The sequence below is a fragment of the Trachinotus anak genome, unplaced genomic scaffold (genome assembly GCF_046630095.1).
Source record: "Trachinotus anak isolate AG129_WGS33_773 ecotype Australia unplaced genomic scaffold, CSIRO_AGI_Tana_v1 ptg000015l, whole genome shotgun sequence".
Taxonomy (NCBI): Eukaryota; Metazoa; Chordata; class Actinopteri; order Carangiformes; family Carangidae; genus Trachinotus; species Trachinotus anak.
In genome coordinates, this window is record NW_027273866.1 from 2,737,891 (window position 1) to 2,758,150 (window position 20,260).

Sequence of the window (20,260 nt, forward strand, 5' to 3'; positions counted from 1 at the left end):
TTCTTGTAACTAATTTACCGCTCTACCAGTTTACAGTATTTTGTCAAGTGCATTACTATGTTAACAGCTCTTTTCTTGACTCAGTTATTTTTCCCAACTTCTGTGTTTTATGGTATGTGTGTGTATGTATACGTGCATGAATGCATGTGCGTGTAAATGAAGAGGAGCCCTTCAATGTGGAGCAACAGGAAGAAGTGCTGACGCACCGTGTCAGTGATAGCACTCTACTGCCACAAGGGCATGAGAGCCCACGTAGGCTAGCATTATCCTTCTAGACTAATGGACCTGGTTATTTTTAAACAGATTCTCACACTGCGGTGGAGGTGTCCAAGGTTACCATGGACGAGAAATCAGGAGGGACGTGTGTGGTGACGGCTCGTGGTTTGCGCACAGGTGGATGTTGTGAAATAGCCAAAGAGGCATGGTAGCTAATCACTGAGAGGTGTAAATGCCAAACATCAGATTGGGTCTCAAGAGACAGCATGTTAAACTAACAGGAAAATCTTCCAAATCTTATAAAAAACATAAAAAATAGTTTCCATAATTAAATGTATGCCATGTTGCTATGAAAAGAAAAAAATGACTTGCAATGATTATTTCAACACAGATCTTTGAATACAGTGCAATGGATTCCAGATGAATAAATACAAAAAAGAATAAGCTATATTTAAAACAGAACAAGTCTGGATATTGCATGCTTTTCTTACTCTTATTTCCCCATTAATTACCTGGGAAATAAATCACCCAGGGTTGGGGTTTAATGTGGCAGCTCAGCTAAAAGACAGCCTAAGTGCTAACAAGTATGAACCCAAATACCTCTGGAGCTACAGAATAGTGAACATCCAGAGAGTGTCAATATACTCTGCATCCCCATTTGGCCTGGAGAGGGACAACATGCTCCACCCTCCCCCCCTCAGCCTGAGCTGAGTGACATATTTACAGTGAAAGTAATGATACTAGATACCAGAAATGAGAGGGCTCCAGCGTGGCCAGTGGACTCAGGAATCTCTCTAATGAATTGGACAACAAAGCCCTGTTGGTACAAGGAAGAGGTATTTAGAATTGGGTGACAAATTAAATTTAAAAACATTAGGTTCTCTTTAAAAGGCACACATCCCAACACCTCCTAAAAGCTCTTAGAAATGAGGCGTGGGACAGGTGGGTCGGCTGGTCATCTGGGCTGGACACTGCAGCTACAGAGGCCACCAGCTCCTGCCTCATAACGGGTTGGCCATTCTCGGTCAGGAGCCTCTTCTGGTAATGTATTCTGAAACCAAATTACCGTAAGCTGATCCCATCTGGATAGTGTCTGTGCACGGCTGCTTTGGTTACCCACCACTGCCTCTAGCCTGCGATAGCATCTCCATGAAGACAGCAAAAATCTGATTAACCCAATAACAATGAAACACTTGGTCAAAGAGCAAAGAGCTTTTAACTTAAGATACACTAATGCAATTCCCTCGCCTTGTTTTCTGAAACCTAATAAGAATCAAGCGGACAAACTGCTAGAGATGGGTGTTTGCAGGCTCTAACGCAGCAAGCTGGGAATGAAGTCAAATAAATTGAAATCTAATTCATCATTGTGTGCTAACTTTTTTCTGCTCTTCTAAAAAATACATTAAAAAGCTCTTATTTCATGAAGGGAAATTGGATAGCCTAGTTGGTTTATAGCAGTGGCTCTGCCAGGGCTTAAGGAAAGCAAGGGTGTTGATGGAACATTTAGAAGAAGAGAGAAGTCACATCTCAATTCGCTGCCGCTCAGACCGTGTGTTTTCAAGCAAGCACCGAGGAATTTAAACTGACAGTCCTCAGCATTGGCTGACTTCTGAGTGGTGCGAACAGCCACTGCAACACAAGATCAACAATAAGCCTGTCAGACATGTACAGTAAATGACTTGTCTCACTGCATGAGCCAAGAGATATTTAGCTTTAAACAAGTCAAGCAAAACTAAATAAGAGCTCAAGTGTAATGGGGCACATATAAATGGTAATGAAAGTAAACAATTTTGAGTAAATACAGTTCCAGTAAAACCAGTACAAATCTGAATATTTGGTAGTAACTTCCAAGCACTCAAAAATGTAATTATTGGCAGTCTGCAAAGAGGCAAGAGGAATGTGTCTCTCTATTCTAAAGACAAAACTCTGTTTCAGTCTAATTCCCAAGCAGTGGCGATGCCCTCAGGTCAATCTATAGAGTGTATAATACAACGATTTCACAACAGTGCTGTGCTAATTACATGGAGCACGTACAATCCTCATAATCCTCTCAACCAAGCATCAGGGCCACATCCAGCCCTCAGTGAGGGGCTGCAAATACCGCTGTACAATTAGCAGAAGAGAGTCACTGCTGAACCAAAATTAACAGCACACTCAGGGCATTGCTGGAGAGATCCCACAAATAACTAGCTGTGGGTAGGTAGACACGTAACCAGGAAAACACTCATTTCTTTCTAGACAGCATAAGTTGCTTTAGTTAAGGGGTTACAAAAAAAATATTGTTAGACATACATTTTATCAAAAAACTATTAAAAATAAAACACTGCTTGAACACTTAACACATCTACAGTAAATGACTGAAGTTATTTATACATCAAACACCTGTTCACAACTCTGCTTTGAAAGAGTAAATGCTCCTTTCACTGTCTTTTTTATGTTAATTGTATCCATGTTAATAAAATGTTATGAATATGGGACACAAAAATACAACATATTTATCAGTATTTACTTTTATTATATACAAATTCCAAATAGGTCCATAATAAGTGTACACCATTGCTAAATCTATAATAATATTGAACTTGTATTATTACTGTCTTACTCTGGAAAAAAAAACAAATTAACAAATATAGACATTGACTTAAATGCATTACTGAAGAAATTGACATGTACAATTTTAGGAATTTATTATTTCATCTTTGATAAATTGACTAGTGAAGATTAAATCAATTCTAGATCATGTAAGCATCAAAATAATATTAAAAATACTTTTCTAAAATTTGTCTGATTAGCTAAAGGGAGACGACATCAACTGAAACTGAAACAGGTTTTAAACAAATGATTTGCAACATAGTTGAACATGTCAAAAGTTTAAATGTTTAATAATGTTTCTCCTGGTTACAATGAATATGATTTTATATTTGATGGAAACTGCACATGTGGGGAAAATGATTCAAAAATGAAAAAACTCAAAGTCTCCTCAAACCTAACCATAGTCACATACTAATATGTTACATTTACAAAAATAGTGGAGTGTTGTGAAGAACTGCTTAAAAACTAAACATCAGTTGTGTCCTCCAATTCAGAGACGTACTACTATGAAAAATATAAATATACTTAAACTTGTACCTGACGTATTAGAGAAATACCCACTTTGTTACTGCTGTTTGTGGGATTCTGTATGCAAGTGTGCCTGAGAGAAAGGTGAACTTGTAAAATACATCTTAGAAAAAAAAATTCTATATATGTCTACGATATTAACATGTTTAGAAGAAGTTTTGTTAACAAATCAGTGCAGTAAAGCAATACACACTTACAGAATACAGTTCTCTAGCTTTAAACTAAATCATTTTCCGTGAAGGATTTTCACTGCCTCTGTTGCTTTCAAATCTAATGAATGTTTTAGTATACTGCTTAACTGAAATTGAAATTAAATAAACGTAAGTACATGAAAAGATCAGGTGCAAGAACACACAATTTGGCACACATAGTAATAGTGCAGGGTGTAATTTGGAACAATTTTCTAGACATTTCTCAGCAAACATTCAAGTGGAAAAAAATTATCGAAATGCACTGAGGGAGTGAAATGTCTTTAAACATCTGACTGGTTTTCTACAAATCACAACTTCTGCATAAATAGGACTTTATCAATAATATCTATAAAAAATATTAAAGGCCGATAAAAATAAAAAAAAATCTATATATTGCAATAAATCTTTGAACAAGCACACTGTTTTAGTCTGTGTTTTTCACACATTATCAGACGTGTTGGAGTAAATACATCAAATTGTCCCAAAAAACTGTTTCCATTAAAACATAAAACAAAAATTAAATATTTCCCTCAACTTAATACAATTTATTTTAAGTCAAATGTAAGGTATTGATGGATTTACAAAGTTACAGTATGGTGTAAGCCCAGACTGTCCCAGTAGCCAGGGGATGTTGAGACAGCAGCTTGCCTCGCGTGCCGCTGCCTGGGACAGCCCTGCCAGCTCACTGAGGTTACAGGGTCCTTTTATTTGTCTTTCCCTGGCTGCAAATATTACAGTGTGTAATTTATCCTCTCCAATTCTGTGGATTCATGTTAATCTCATCTGCTTAAAATATTATTCTCATTCTCCCTGGGTGGCCTGATCTAGGAACAAAGCCATCAGCAAACAAGGTCCTAACCCAAGTGGACAGGCACCCAAAATTCTTTGAGAAAAAAAAAACACACACTTTGCAGAGGGGAAAGCTAAATCACTCAGCTATGCTCTGAATTAAATTTATGAAGACTGGCATACATGATGCGTTCACGCAATAGATCTGCACATACATACACACACATACACAGTTACATCTGCCCTGTTGCTCTATGTGATTTAAAAGCCTTTAAAACAATAATCAAGAGAAAGTGCATGTTTGAGAATGTGGAGGGTGGTGTGAGAGGGTATATGAAGAGAGAAAAAGAAAAGCACATCGCTGCTAAAACAGGAAAAAGTTCAGTGCCTAGACTAGTGGGATTCAAGAAACATATAACAACACAAGGCACTGTTAAATGAGCAGTGAGGTCAAAAAGAATAACAGAAAAAAGAAAGACAGGAAAGAAATAAAACTGCATCACAACAGAGGGGTTAAAAAGCGAAGTGAAAAAGGAAAGAAAGAAACGAGGTGCACCTACTGGTTATGATAGCTGAGAGGGTCTGGAAGACAAAGTTCTGAAATGTCCATCAGTCCAGTTTTAGCATTCCAGGAATGAGAGGAAGAGGAAAGAGAAAACAATTGAGACCCGCTTCTTCCCTAAATGACAGCAGAGCACCCTCAGAGACAACGCTGCCGAAAAGCCCCTCCAGCACCGCGCCCCCCAGCCTGCACAGGTATGTTGGACTCTGATGGATTGAGTGGGCGCGTGTGTGCGTGAGCATGTGTGTTGTGTATGTGTGTGTTTATGTATATATGTGTATATATATATATATATATGTGTGTGTGTGTGGGGAAGAGATAAAGAGTGTGTGTAGTGAGTGTATGTAAGTGAATGCGTGTGTATGACAGAGGGAGAGTGAGAGAGAGAGAGTAGAGAGAGTGAGAGAGTGAAGGGGGGAGGGACAGACAGACAGAGAGGTAAAGGGGGGTGAGAGAGAAAGAGAGAGAGAGAGAGAAGCGCAGGCAGCAGCGGGATGAGCGCTAAGATGGAGAGAGCATGAGAGCGCGAGCAAGAGGAATGACTCTTTCCATGGTCGGGATAGGGCTCTTTAAGACTCAAGGGCTTGATGAATATGGAACAGCTGCTGTTGGCTGGCTCCGAGGGGCAGGACTTAAAGCGACAGAGGGGCCGGCAGAGCACCGGGGAGGAGGGATCCAAACGCTCACTCACACACTCTGCTATGCACAACACACACACACACGCACGCACATCACACATGGCTCACACGCATAGACAAAACAACCTATCACATGAACAACAGAGATGCAACTCGGAGAACAGTCAACGCACAAAGTTTCCATCTCTATTAAATAAAAAAAAAAGAGTTGTACAATTCTCGATGCTAAAAACTCAAATGTAAATGCAGATAATAAATAGAAGTAGGGGACTGTCAGAGTCAGAGACTGCAATGAAGCATTTGTGAAATAATAAGAAAAGCTTAAATAGTTTCTTTATGTTTGTTTAAAATGTAATATTTACTGTAATTAATGTAAAAGCAAATTATTTTTGTTCATTTAATTTTTTTTATTTTAGGAAGAACTGCACTTTCTCTTAGTTTCTACATCTTTCTTTGTAGGCTTGCATTGTTCATTGCAATGATTTGAAGCCTCAGACAAGCCAAAGCAATTTCCCTTCACACAACGACAACACCACAGAACTTTACCAAGCAGCTGACATCTCAGAACTTGACTATGAAGATTGAAAAAAAAACTACTGTCAACTATGCATGCATCTTAGGTGATCAAAATGTAGCCTGTACTGTTACATAAAACATCATAAAGTCAAATCTGACATCAGCCTGTGCCACACTGTAGAAGTTCCTGCAAGCAGTCTAGTGCATCTGCAGCACTTCACTTTCAAAAACCAATAGCTTTCAAACCACTAAGGACAGTAAATGTATTTATTGAGCTGTGCCACTAGCTCCATTTGCGGGTGCTACATGTGAGGGACCATTGTGAACCTTTCAGCACCTGTGAGAGATGATCTCAAGCCATAACTCATATTCTGGAAGCCCATCAGCTTCTAAAGCAGCGGAAAATCCAGCTCTGTCTTCTCTATCCCCAGCTTTAGAACCGCCTGTGTTTCACTGTTGATCAAGCTCAGTAAGAATGCAGAGAATGCAGATACCATTTCACAGTCAGTGAGGGTCTCCATGTTACTGTATCCCCACATTATAAGAACAGAGCTTACCATGGCATCTTATTGGAGAAATGAGCGGTCCGACAATGGCTGACACTTGGCTGAGTCAAGCAGAAAGAAACAGCAGCTTGAACCACTTCTGAGAAACTCACGAGGTGCCTGAACAACGGTCCTCAGCTACTTCAGTAAAAATACGAGTGAGGAGGAGTCGAGATCTACCAGCGGAGTCATGCAAAAAGGTGTGTTAGGTCGCTCTGCTGCTCTCCAGCTTTCTCTGCTGAACAGGAACAGCATAACCCCTGGAGAGGAATCCAGTTCCATTCAACAGCTCACGTTTCTATAATCAATGCAAAAACATCACGCAATCCCTATTGATCATCACAGGCCTATTGATGTGCAGCAATAGTGCCTCCACGGTGGCACAGATCACACAGCATCTGGTCTCTTTTTGTGACAAACACAAATGACTAAATAAATGAAAATCCAATTAAGATTGATGCCAACTCAAACACCTGTCAGTTTTATTCCTCAGAGAGGAATAAACCAACTATCAAACAAGGTTCTCGGACTTATAAACTACACTGCACAAAATACGGAACAAAGGGATAAAAAATAAAAAATGGTTATACACTTCACAAGGCACAAATAAAGCACAAACAGAGCACAAAGTTTACTGTATATTGTACTTCACTACAGATACTACTACATAGAATTTAAATATAATTAAAACATTTTTTTCTAGAGGAAATTTTGCTATTTATTCTAGTTGTAGCGTCACAATCTGTCTCATCGGGAATGTAAAAATCTTTAACTTTAAATTTCTCATTTTGTGTCAAATGAGTCAACTCACTCATTCCAGTGGGAGTAACAGCTGATCCAGCATGGTTTAAGATACTCAGTTACAACCAGACAGAGAATCACAAGAGGTGATACTCCCTCATGACACACTGCAATATTACCCTGGTATCTAGCCTGTGTACTTTTTTCACGTTGATAACTGCTTCCATTTGATATATTACATTTCTGCATATTTTCCTGTGGCCTCCCAAGGTTTCCGACTGACACCAGATAGACTTTTGTCACGCAGTGTGAGCTATGAAAGCCCTGCTGCTGCTATCGTTGATTCTTATCAGCTCTGTTATGAAAAAAATCACGACGTGTGACAGTTGATTTGACAGGAAGGGATCTGATACAAATAAAGAATAGAGCTGCGCTGGGCGAACACTCCATCACACGTGGCATGACAAAGTTAGTGCAATACCAGAATAAAAGTCTGCGTTGATCTACTGTAAAATGTAGCTTATTATTTTAATTTCTAATAACTGTGATTTCTGTTTTTTGTTGTTGTTTTTTTGTTTGTTTTTCTTTTTGTTTTTTATGGCATCACACATATCTTCATGTATTCGCTCTGTACAGCACACACATGCGTGTGTGTTTATGTATGTATATGTATGTTGTATGAGTAGGTGTTGCAATTAGAAAGCTTCTATAGTAAATGAACTTGTCAAAACAAGAAAACAGAGTCACTTTAGGTTACTTAAGCTAAGTAAAGTGGCTTCAAGCGCTTGTCACCTATTGTGACTTGAATACTGTTTGTATGCAAGACTGATGAAATTACATCTGATAATGTCACATAATAACAATGACTCCACTAATCATAAAGGAGTTTTAAAGAACTAAAAGCACATAACACCAACCAGGGTATTCCAATTTACATAGGGCTGAAGTTTAACTAACACTGAGGCAGTTGAGCAACATGAAGCCTCAGCTTTCTGATGGTTTAGTAAAGATAATGTTGTTTTAATCAACTCTCTGACAAGTTCATTTTAAGCTAAATGTAACTGAGGTCTGGTGATGTGAAAAGGTTTGGCCTGGGAGAAGGAGCATAAAAGCTCTTCACCTAGCATCCTCAAAAATCACACTTTCTTTTTAAAGAGTTAGCAAATAAATGTGCGTGGTTAATCGTTTGCATTTAACAGATCCACCCCAGAATTTCTCCGGTAATACACAGACAACACAGGCCTTAGACTCGTTATATTTAGCCTTTTCGTGCATACAGTACCGGTCAAATCGATAACGTAATTCAGTCCCCATTCCCAGAGGAACACATGAGCACATGCCTCAACCAGAGCTAAACCGCCTGCGCATTGATGCAATTTACAGTACAGCTACAGGTGCGTCAAAGCTACATTTTAAAAAATGTGTAAAATCTTCAAACACACACACACACACACACACACACACACACACACACAAAAAAAAAAAAAAAAAACAGCGCAGGGGAAAAAAACAAAACAAAACATGTGAGGATAAACTGACGATGAATGTATAGTGTACCTTACTCGGACAAGTCATGCAACATCCCCCGGCTGAGCACAGCGCACTGTGGAGGTGGTGGCTCCAGGTTGTGGCGGTGGCGGTGGTGCTGTGGCTCTGCGTGTCTGGGCGCGCCGCTGAACTGCCACACACCGGAGCCACACTATCAACTCCTCCTCCGGCGGCGCGCCCAGAGCCTAAACCAAACACCTCCACCGGCAGCAGGACCCGGGTGAGCGGGGTCAAATGGGCTTCAGAAAAAACAAAAAAAAAACAAAAAAAAAAACTCTGCCATACAGTCCTGCCAGGCTGTCCTGTGAGTTTAGCTCCCACTTTTTGCTTGATGACCTATGTGAAAAAATATCATTGAATTTTAAGCGTATATATTGTTTGAATTGCTATTCGACAGTTGTTATTTTATTTTACTATAGGGACCCCAGCTGGTAAGGAAACTCAGTGTCATTTTTGGGCAGCGCGTCCTTCTCTACAGCTGTGTGAGTGTGAGTGTGTTGACTTCTGTCAAAGGCTTTCATTTTTTGGGGGGGTTTATTTTTCCTCTCAGCCCATCAACCCGGGTGCATTTGCTGGTGATAAAAGGGCAGACGTGCAAAAGGGTGAACACCACGACAGTCAGTTGTTTTCCACTGCTGATGAATAAATAACGGGACAACAGCGGCGACGCGTCTGTTGCTGAGATCACAGTAAACCAGGTGTTCACAAACTTCACAAACTCCGTCTGATCAGATTTTTAGGGGGGTGTGCAATTAATGTTTTGAATGTAGTTTGTTATGTAGCCTTCTGTGAGATACTGTCAGGACCATCAAGTGAAAGCAACTGTGAAACAATACATGTGGTAATAGTGACATGTGAAACTTGCTGGTGGATCCCATAGTACCCCACGTAATGACCTGTGGTGGTCCTCAGATCCACTTTTAGAGTTATGGCAACACATCACATATGCGCATCAACATATAAAAAACGCTTTAAAAATACACATTCCCAGCAGAGCACCTGACCCTTCAACTTCCGAAGCCTATTTCATAAATGAGACAAGGAAGATTTAAATTTGCTCTCTGTTCTGTCCTGTCTCGTGAAAGGTTTTCTTCCACACATTTCAAATTTTCCATCATTGACTGACTGCCTCAGCTGTGGACCAGAGCATAAAGCCAGCTGACAGCAGTAACCAACTCTATCATCTCCACTAGAGGGAGGGCTATCTCACAACAAGGCCACCAAGGAGCTGCAGCAGAGGTACCATTATTTATTTATTTTTCCAGGGTGATAGTGTAATTCATAAACTGAATGAATGACAGGACAGTCAGGACAGTGCCAACAACCAGGCGCACAATGGAGACTCGACTGCATTTACTTCTGAGCACAAAAACCTATCCATTACAAACGTGTAATTATTGTCCTTAATAGATTAATTCATGCTGAAAGATAGAAATGGGTTCCAGGCTATTGATGTAATCATTTCACTGAGGAAATTAAGTGACATTAAAAGAATGATATTGTCACCGTGAAAGTATCATTGATTCTTTTCGAATGCAATTAACTGTATTTGAAAATGGGACCTGCACATTGAGCTGCGCAAGGAGCACTGAGGATCACTTCATTTGTGAGAGATATAAAGACCAAATTATCCCATCAAAGAGAAAATCTATAAATGTAATGGCACAGCGCTTCTGCACTCAGGAATGACAACAGCAGTTCCCTCTGTTAGGTGTATTAACTACCGGTGAGCGGCTCTCGACCACTCACAGAAAGCTTATCCAGACTGTGAACTACAGGAGAATATCACCCAGTTTAAGAATTCACCTGTGAGTTTTTATTGGCTAACATAAACAATCCTCTCGTAAAAGTAAGATCTTAAAACCTTAAGATCTAAGGATCAAATATGTAATGTAACTGAGTTATCGCCTGGAACTATGATTGAGTAAGCAGGAGAGTTGTTTTATTGAGTTGTAAAACTTTGTTTCAGTTTCTGCACTTCAGATCTTTGCATAATGCGCTTCAAACTATAGCTGAAATAATCAGTTTACTAATCAATTAGTTGATCTACTGAAAATGAATCAACCATTTTGATAATGAAGTCATTTTTAAAGCAAAAGTGCCAAGTTCTGGCTCATCAAATGTGAGACATTTTGTTTTATGTCTTTGTAAACCAAATATCTGACAGCTGGTTGGACAAAACAAGCAATTTGAACACAACATCTTAAGTTTCAGGAAATTCTGACAGGCTATTTTCTGACATTTAATAGACTAAACAATTAGTCAGTCAATCGAGAAAATAGTTGGCAGATTAATTGATGAAGAAATTAGTTGTAGCTTTAGTAAAGACAGATTTGAACTGATGCTGGTGTATGACATTCATTTGTCTGTGTTGTTGCAATATGGTCCACCAAACACCATTTAAATATTGAAATTAATGTCCATCCCTATTAAATGTAGTTTCATGAGGTTTCCTATGGTTTTCTGAATGTCAGTGTCATATAAATTATGATAATGGTAGACATAACTGTGGCTTATAAGTGCAAATTTCTCTTACGTCCTTTCCTGCCTGCTTCTTTGAACTCTGATGGGAAAATGACTGGTGCACTGGACTGGACCCATGCCACAATTCAAGCTCAAGCACTTTTAATATAGAAAGAATGAAAGATCAAACTCTGATTCACATTTGTGTGCATTGTTTTTAACTTTAGAATAAATTGTATGAGTATACATGAACCCTATATTTTTGTTGTACCAGTTTAGCATGTGTTGTTTTGTTGACTTTCCACAGTTGTGCAGTGAGTTTTGATGGATTCCAACAAAAGCATGTTTGTGCAGCGGTTGCTGGTGCACACAGCTCCCTAACCCAATTACAGTGTTGGTAATCCAGTGAAAAGAAATTTAGTGAAGAGGCAGAGAGGCAGGCAGTGAGGGAAAAACATAAAACATATCAAACACAACTACTGATATGATGTCCAAGCATCTGTACAACCAGGCATCAATCTCCAGTCCTGGTCAAAAATGCTGCATAATTCAAACCCAAACATTTTTCTTTGAGCAATAGATCCAGATCAGAGGGTCTGAAGCCTCTCTCCCTCCACCTGCTGTCAACCACCCTCCAGCCCACCCTCACCTAAATTTCATTTAGGAGACATCTTTCTCCCTTTCCCCCTCTCTCATGCTCTCTGCGTTGCTGTCTCTCCTCTCTCTTTGAATTCAGTGCACCATAGCCCTTAGATTTACTTGCTTAACAAATATGGACAGGGGGCCTAAGTGGTTTTTGAAATCTTCGAATGGACTTCGGAGTGGCTGTGCTGTGCTGGGTGACAACAGTCTCTCTGTCTCTCTCTCTCTGTCTCGCTCTCCCTCTAACTCATATGTATGTGTGTTTGTTATTGGGTGTGCTTGTCTGGTTGTCTGTCTGTTTATGTTTATGTCTGCATGTGTGTGTGCATACGCACGTCTATGGCTTCCCCCATGCTCTCTGAGACTCCCTGGCTGGGAGATGGCAGCGCTGGGTGGAGCGGCAGTCTGGAAATGAGATAAGGATGTCTGATTCATAGGATCTGACAGGAAATCTATACTCTGCAATGTTTATAATCCAGCCATTACTACACAGCCAAATGAAAGAACAATAATCCAATCATTTACTCCATATTTACCTGAGGCAGATTCTCGGCTTTAAAGGCAAAGTGCATTGCGCGGTGACGGAGGCTGTAAAACGGCTGCTGTGGGTGAGCGTGTAGAGGGGCAGTTTTTAGCCAAGACAGAGGAGGACGTCGAGCACTGCGAGGATGGACTGTCCTCTGGGGAGATGTGTGTCAACAGGAGACAGGATGGTTCACCTGTATGCACTCTGCAGGGTTAAAGGTCACTCATTACTCATCATTAAGACCCCACTGATTTATGAGTAACTAACAAGAAGGGGTGTAACTAGAGTTTATGAAACACAAGGTTAAAGGTTACAGAGATGAGCTCTAAAATTTCCCTGAATGAGTGTGGAGAAAAAAAAAACTCAAGTCAGATGTACTGTATTAACAGCTTCTACTATTACAGAGCTTATACAGTTTAAAGAAGAGGTGTAATTTGGATGCGTCACACTGATCAACACAGAGGTCTATAGAGGTAATGTCTCTCCATAAGCATAGAGGAATTCTCTGGCGGGGGTTTACTTATCATAGAGTCTTTCATGGACAGTATGAGCTGCTCTTCATTGTGTACGAGGGGGGAGGTTTATCTTATTTGGAAAAGTGAAGGGGGCCTGCCCTTATCTGTCAATAAACAGTAATTAGATTTTGTGGCCGATAGCGTCGATTGGTTTCTAATCTAGCTGTCGCCCTAGACGTGTGTAATTAAAATCCTGATTGATAAAGGGGCAGAAGCCCGCCCACGCCACCACTTTACCAGACCCTACCCCCGACCCCTTCAAAACACAAACAAGAGAGAGATATGAAAGAAGGCCTGGGGAGAAAACTGCACTTCCTATTGATCAGCTCTATCTGCCTTCCTATCAATGCCCTTTTCCCACAATGGAGAGGCAAGTACAAAGGTTTCCCACGTTAAACTTCGTACCTAATCTTCATCCGCCAGATTTTTATCCTCCCTAAAAAATAAAACCAAAACAACATTTTACCTAAAATGATAAAGAAAAATTGGGTACTTATGCTCACACAACAAAATGTGTACGCATGTGACTGAGTGAAATTCCCTGTGTAAAATAAGAACTTAAAACAGGCTCGCCACTAATGAGGAAACGCTCACTGTGATTGCAATGCAATCAAGGAAAAACATGCCTTAGGTGATACACAGATGAAAAAGAAACAATGCATTTTATCTATTTAACTAATGGGCCTGTGAAGACAAAAATAAGGTCCAGACAAACACACATAAATAGGTCATACAAATATGCACATATACACAAACACATATGGGAATGTCAAATGTGCATCACCACATATTAGATAAATAAGGTAGTACCTTCAAGTCAGAGCACTCCCACAGAGAGTGGCCAGACTGAAAGATGTTCAAAAACACAGCCTCCGGACTTTGCTGTCATCAGGGTCCATACAGACAGATGAGTGAGGAAGAAAGGCTTCCTGCTGTCTAAGTTCTAGAGAAAAAGGGACAGTGGGGAAAGTGAAACAGTGAGAGAGGGGAACGGGACAGAGAAGACACATCAGGCAAAGAGGCATCCAGCTAATTAAGCTTGCACATTTAGCTGCTTCAGCCAGTAAATATCTCATCATGACCCAAACCTCCGAACAGTTCCCTAACGGCATGAGAGGAACATAATCTGTCTCATGGAGTCAAATTTTGCCTGGTTGTCTGCAGGATTCTCTAAGCTCTGTAAACTGGTAGAGTGTGCAGACTGCAGGCCTGTGACCTTTCCTGTCTGACACTGGTCACCTGCTGTCACGTGTGAGGGCTGACCCACAGCAGTGAATGATGGCTGTATACTCTGCTTCGCCTCCTGTCTGTGACACATACGCACTGGCAAAGGCACATACATGCACACACACGCACACACACACACACACACACATATATTACTGTACCCACTGTGGAGCGGATAAACCACCTCTCACTCAACAGCACACCAATGTTCCTTCCACATCAGGAACATAATAAATCACAAATTAGATGTGTGTGAGTGTGTGTATTTCGAGGGGGTGGGCATTTTAAAAAGCACTGCTCCAGTGCTTAATTTGATTCTTAATGGAAGGCAAAATTTCCAAAGGAAAACTTCCATTGGGCACAAAATGACTTTCCTTAGTTTTCACTTTCTTACGCCATGAGAGAGATTGAGATTGATATGTCCTGGCAGAGCAGTGCTAGCCCATGCATGGTGTACCTCATTTAACTGATTTCTGTAATTTCCTCACTAAACAGTGAATAATAAATGGTTACCTAAACAAATGAAAAATAGACCATAGAATAATAAGCTTAAAAGGCTTCTTAAGTTCTTAATCACAAGGCAAAAAGCATTACTTTTCTTATAACCGTAAAACACCCCTTATAGAGTAATCATTTATGCTTTGTTCTGGCAGTATTTTGCCTTATAGAGCATGGTTAGTATTTTGAGCGAGGCAAAGATGTTATCTTCCAAAAACCACACAAAACATATATTATAAAAACAAGATAATTATATTACGTTTCATTCATTCATTTCATTCTCATTCATTCACAACAGTGTATACATTTTGTCTCTCTGTAAATCTAATGATTAATGTATTTCAATATAGATATTGGTTTGATGTTTTATTGCATCGTACGCAGGGTGCACAGGGTGGGAAAATAACAAAACACCTTCAAGTGTAGATGGGGAACACCTTAAATGTAAGCAACTACAACGAAATGTTGAGGTCTTGTTGCATTGGCTTACATTTTAAAATGACCATAATGTTGAATCCAACATTTTCCTGGCAGTCGCAGGAATAATCAAACATTATAACATTTACAAAAGTTTCATTAACTGAAGGTTTGTTGTATTTGATTCAACGCTCTTGTACGGGTGTTGATGTTATTCTGTTTCCCATGTATGCGATCTCTAATAAAGCATAAACATAATGTACATACACAGACATACTTCATATGATCTATGATGATTTTATCAAGATGTGAAATACATTTGAGCTTTCCTTATGATATATGCATATCTATATGCATTTAAATTAAATTAAATATTTACCCTTGACAAAGTTTGAAAAAAGCTCTTGAATATAGAGAGACCTTGTCGTCTTGTGTGAATCAATGTGATGGGAGATCAGTTTCTCCTTTAGATTCTTCTTAAGAATGTCTTCTCTCCTGATAATAAGGCCAGCTTTCCCTGTGGTGCCACACCAGTGGAGTGACCTTGTTACCAGGGTGCCATGTGTCACAGTGGGGGGACCCAGAGGGAGACGATGGGGTGAACAGATCATCTCCCTGCATGCCTGGCACCCGTGCCCTACCCTTCCTGCTCCCACCACAGGCCCAGCACCAGAGAGGCCGGTGCAGGGAGAGGAGCAGCTCCAGGCTCTGGAGAACATGACTCCAATTAAGCTGTGGAAGCCTGGCTCACGCTCCACTGCCTCAGCCCAGTTGTCCTACACAGGAAGACACACAGCCAACCCAGGGAAATGAACTCTGTCACCGTAGTCAAGATAGTCACTGAGAGACTCAGATTGTGCTTTACAAACAATTTGTAGTAGATAAGGACTCACTGTGATCCATCAAGAAACCACAGAATGAAACCGAGAATAAAAATCTAATCAGGGCTGTTTAGATAAAATGTTTAACAATATAAAAATGAAACACAAACCACAAGGGATGAGCAACAGCGACGATAGCTTGTTTCCTGTTTTTAGATCCCTGGAGAAAAAATGCGGAGAGTTAAGCATACAGTAATAGATGAGAGCGATTGAGAGGCCTCGTTTCCCCCTGTGATTAAAAATGTATGTTGCCACACGCAGCCTTTGGTGTGGAACTCTCCTGGAAAAGGAGCTGGTTAATATTCAGACCCATGTCTGGCTAATGTCTTAAAGTGATAAATAGGAGGGGGTTGCTGCCGTTTGATTGTTCTTCACAGGCAGTCTGGGAGCAGCAGCACAGGGGGATTTAAGGTGGAGGAATCCTCTCAAAGCTCCTCATTCATTCACTCTCAGACGCCCCATCATTAATTGGGCCTGTCGACATGACTCCTCTGTACCCAGGGCCACTGGCAGCTACCATGGTGGATGTGCTTTTTAAGACAGTTCAAAAGAGTCCTTGCCTCATGAAAGGCATTCAAATTACATGAAATTGCATTCATGTCAAGCCTTGCAGGCATATTCATACAGTACACTGGCATAATGTCTTGTTTCGTGCCCTGCATATCTGTGTGACTATATAATCATCCTCTTGGGAGCAAGTCACACTATAAAGAGTATGCTTTACAAACTATTAATACATAATGTTTCATTTTTCAAATGACTGTATACATACATACAGGATATACAGCACTGGATGGTTTCAAAGAAGAACAATTCCCTTCACTGTAATTTAAATATAGCAGTCTTTTCTAATTAAATTTGGTGGCATAATAAGCCCAGAAGTAATTGACATTATGGAAGATAATATGACAAACCAGTTTTGCTTCTTGCTAAACAGCATGAAACCTTCCTCATGAAAATATAAAAATCAACAGGGAGTCAGTGGTATTACCAGTGCAAATAAAGACCGAAGCTTTAGGTGCGTGGCGCTAAACACAAGTTGGTTGAAGCATTCAGATGATGACTAGATGTATCTGTATGTTACTCTTTACCCATTGTGGGGGAAAAAAAGACTTGTGTCTTGTGCCTGAGTCTATAAATGACTCTTCCACACAGGCTTTACAACTGAAGTGCATGACAGACTAAATCTAAATGGGCAGCTGAACTACAATATGTGCAGCAGTTATTCCTTTGGCACAGTTTCCACTTTGACAGTTATCTCTCTGTATAAGTATACTGTAGCTATGCAGGACAAGGTGAGTCCAGCCTTCAAAACTTTGTGATTTCTACTGATGTGGAGTTGGAAGGTGATAGCAGAAGGTGGCCAGATTTGGTTCATGATGTCAACCATGTGATACTTTAGTATTTATAACCATTAGGGGCTGTATATATGTGTCATGAAGTACAGCATGGGGTTTTTTTCAGGGTGGCCATTGGCCTACTTCACTTCCATCCTTGTCTGACTGTTTCTTCATGCCAGGACTGATAACCCCTATACTTAAGGAGGAAGAGTTTTAACTCTTACTCTCAGGGAGTCCAAGCTGCTGTAGGTGATGCCTATTAGTTTTAACACTTATTTAAAAAAAATATTTGGGATTTTAAGGCAACTAATGAGTTTTGCCCCAGGATTGACTTTTTTAGTCAACAGTTGGGATCCTCGGGCTATGGCAGCTCTCAGGACCTGACCATGTACAGTAAAGCCACCGAATGTTTAGCAGATAGTGCAGTCCTGGACTGGGATTGGATGTTCCCTGTTTGGCCTCACACAGAGATCACAATTAGGGCCACACACAATTCCTGCTATCTCTATGTATAATCTTTTGCATTGTCATTCTATGCATTTTTTTTTTCATATTGAAACGATTTGCAGTCTCACTCTTTACATATTTCACTATCTTTTGCAATCACACACTCATTCACTATCCTCCCATTACTTTCTCCCCTCCTCCTCTCCCTGTCGTGGAAGTGGTTTCTGTTATGGCAGTGGGAAGGCTACCCGCAGCGGGAGAGATCCTAATTAACAGCCTATTCATTTGTGTGGAGCGGAGGGCTCCTGCTTTCTGAGCACTTGTTTTATGGTGGCGCTAGGGAGCCCTGTCCAGGGATTTGGAGGGGGATAATTGCCTTTGCCGCAGGCTGCAGTAATCTGGTCGGCTAATTCATTATTTTAATAAGTTAGCTTCTCCTCGGGGGTGTGCTAGCTGCGCTGCGCCTCAAACCTTGGTGGTGCACCTCGTTATTGTGGCGCTCTTTTACACCGCCGCCCGCACGGGGTTAATAACTGTTATTAGCCTCTCTCCTCAGCCTGCAATTTCTCGTTTAACTGGGGCGATTCAAACGAAACCTTTGCGAGCATCTAATAATCAACCTCTCTGGAACCTGGGGTAATCCCTACGAAGGGGTCCATATAGTGGAGAGGGGTAATGGATGCAATCGCCTGAGTGCCTTTGCCTCCGCTCCTTTCATTATGGCTCCTGATGTTGTTTTTGTTGTTGACGCTGCTGTTGTTTTTACTCAGTTCCTCCAAAATCATTTGAGGGAAGAATTATTTGCCTTGAGCAAGGGAAATGGATCAGATTTATACATACAAATAAGATGATCATGAGGTTTGCGTAACTAATGGCTTCATTTAGGCCATAATCTTCCATCTCTCTAATAGGCTATGCAGTTGGTAGGATGTGTGCATGTGTCTGTGTAGAGGCAGGCAGGTTTAATGACTCCAGTGCAGTCAGACATTTTGTGCATTGGCTGATTAAAAACCATGTCATTTCAACAGGAACGAGATAAAAAACAGGGCTTCATGAATAGAAGTATTTGAAAAATCCAATATTGGAGATGGTGATGGCTAGATGTTTGAAGGAACCTGCTGTTAAAATCCAATTATGAGTACAGCACAAAGTGGTTAAGGGGTTTTGAATGCAGCCATTGGATACATTATTTCACTTTGTGACGAAAAGAGATACCCTAATTCACTTTTGAGAGAAAATACAATGTGGACAAGGCAATCCTATTATGCGTCTCTAGATATCCCTGCTTTACATCTGCTGCTGACAAAGTCCATCACTGTGGCTGAAGGAGACAAAACATTCAGACCATCCTTAACAGAGAAGTTTAAAATGTTGTGGCTGGCGGAGGCCATTTGCATTTCAAACCTGAATGTGATTGCATTTAACAATTTAATGCATCTTGCTTTCAACATGTATACCAGAGCAAATAACAAATGCATGCATGTTTTTCCCTCTAACTATATCTTGATAACAATCAATCCTGAGTGTTTTTCGTATCCTCTGTGCACTGCAGGAAAGTGAAGGCCTCAGTCCACATGCTCTGTGTGGCTTATGTTCCATCCTGTAGGCTCGCTTGTTTAGCTGTCATCATGCTGTGACCTGCCAGCCACTGTGAAATGAGCTCCTGGATATTAAAGAGGCTATCTCTTCATCTGTACTTAACCATAGCGGAGTGACACACCACATGATCCTCGGCCCTGTAAAGGAGAGGGGCAGTAACTTCTAGGATGGAAAATGTTGAAATGAGTGAGGCCATATTCTGTGGTCAGTCATATGACTGAAAGAACAACATTTCCACTACTATGCTTTCTCATCAACCCAACAACAAGCTATTAAATCACCTGAGGTATTGCACAATGTTTATCCAAGAGAGTGACAGTCTGCAAATGGCTCTGCGTGATCATTTAGCACTTTTATCTGCATCTAAAAGTTAAACCTGCGCTTAGCCACAGCCCCCTCTGCACACAGGAGTGGTGGTTGTGCTCCATAAAGTACGCACATGATAGTAAATGACCTGGTTCACTATTAACTATTATCCACTTAATGTCCTTCCTGGCTTGCCACATGTGGAGCTTTGGCTGAGCGCTGGCCTCTGGGGCTGCCTGGGGCTCGTTCAGGGCCATGGTTTTTCAAAGCCCACACTGCCATCTGCTAGACCAGCGTCCCTACTCCTCTTCTCGGGCTGACGTGGCTGCAGCTGGGACAGCAGAGGCCTGTGACTGTCCTACACCCAGGTGCTACCACAGCTTCATGCATATGGATATGAAAAATTGCTATAGATCTCTGATAACATACATGTTAGCTGACACAAGTTATAAACACACTGCTCTGTGGACGGTATTGCTAAATGCTGTTTGTGCACAGGGGGGAGTTTCCTTATTGATTTCTTTCCTCTTATG

General features: G+C 40.7%; 1 protein-coding gene and 1 long non-coding RNA gene across 9 annotated transcripts in view; one reads left to right on the forward strand and one right to left on the reverse strand.

Annotated features, from left to right (window-relative positions):
* esrrb (estrogen-related receptor beta) overlaps positions 1 to 9,149 on the reverse strand; it is a 46,986-nt gene extending 37,837 nt beyond the window's left edge. The window contains exons 1-2 of one of the 7 annotated variants that reach the window (XM_071498533.1): positions 8,876 to 9,148; positions 965 to 1,033 (exon numbers count right to left, since the gene is read on the reverse strand). Coding sequence is in view for 5 of the 7 variants with exons in the window: in XM_071498526.1 (XP_071354627.1) it covers positions 965 to 1,033; positions 4,877 to 4,926 (119 nt within the window). In the remaining 2 variants the exon portion in view is untranslated. Of the gene's footprint in view, positions 1 to 964; positions 1,034 to 4,876; positions 5,784 to 8,875 lie in introns of those variants that run through there. The other 6 variants (XM_071498526.1, XM_071498527.1, XM_071498528.1 and 3 more) reach the window with 6 other exon arrangements.
* LOC139633107 (uncharacterized) lies at positions 9,089 to 17,829 on the forward strand. Of its 2 annotated transcripts, none has more exons than XR_011693685.1 (3): positions 9,089 to 9,170; positions 9,286 to 9,564; positions 9,952 to 13,598. It is a non-coding gene; the product is annotated as an uncharacterized lncRNA (long non-coding RNA). The 2 variants fall into 2 exon arrangements; XR_011693686.1 differs by lacking the exon at positions 9,089 to 9,170 and adding an exon at positions 15,661 to 17,829 and having other exon boundaries at positions 9,185 to 9,564; positions 9,952 to 10,105.
* Positions 17,830 to 20,260: the final 2,431 nt, after the last annotated feature.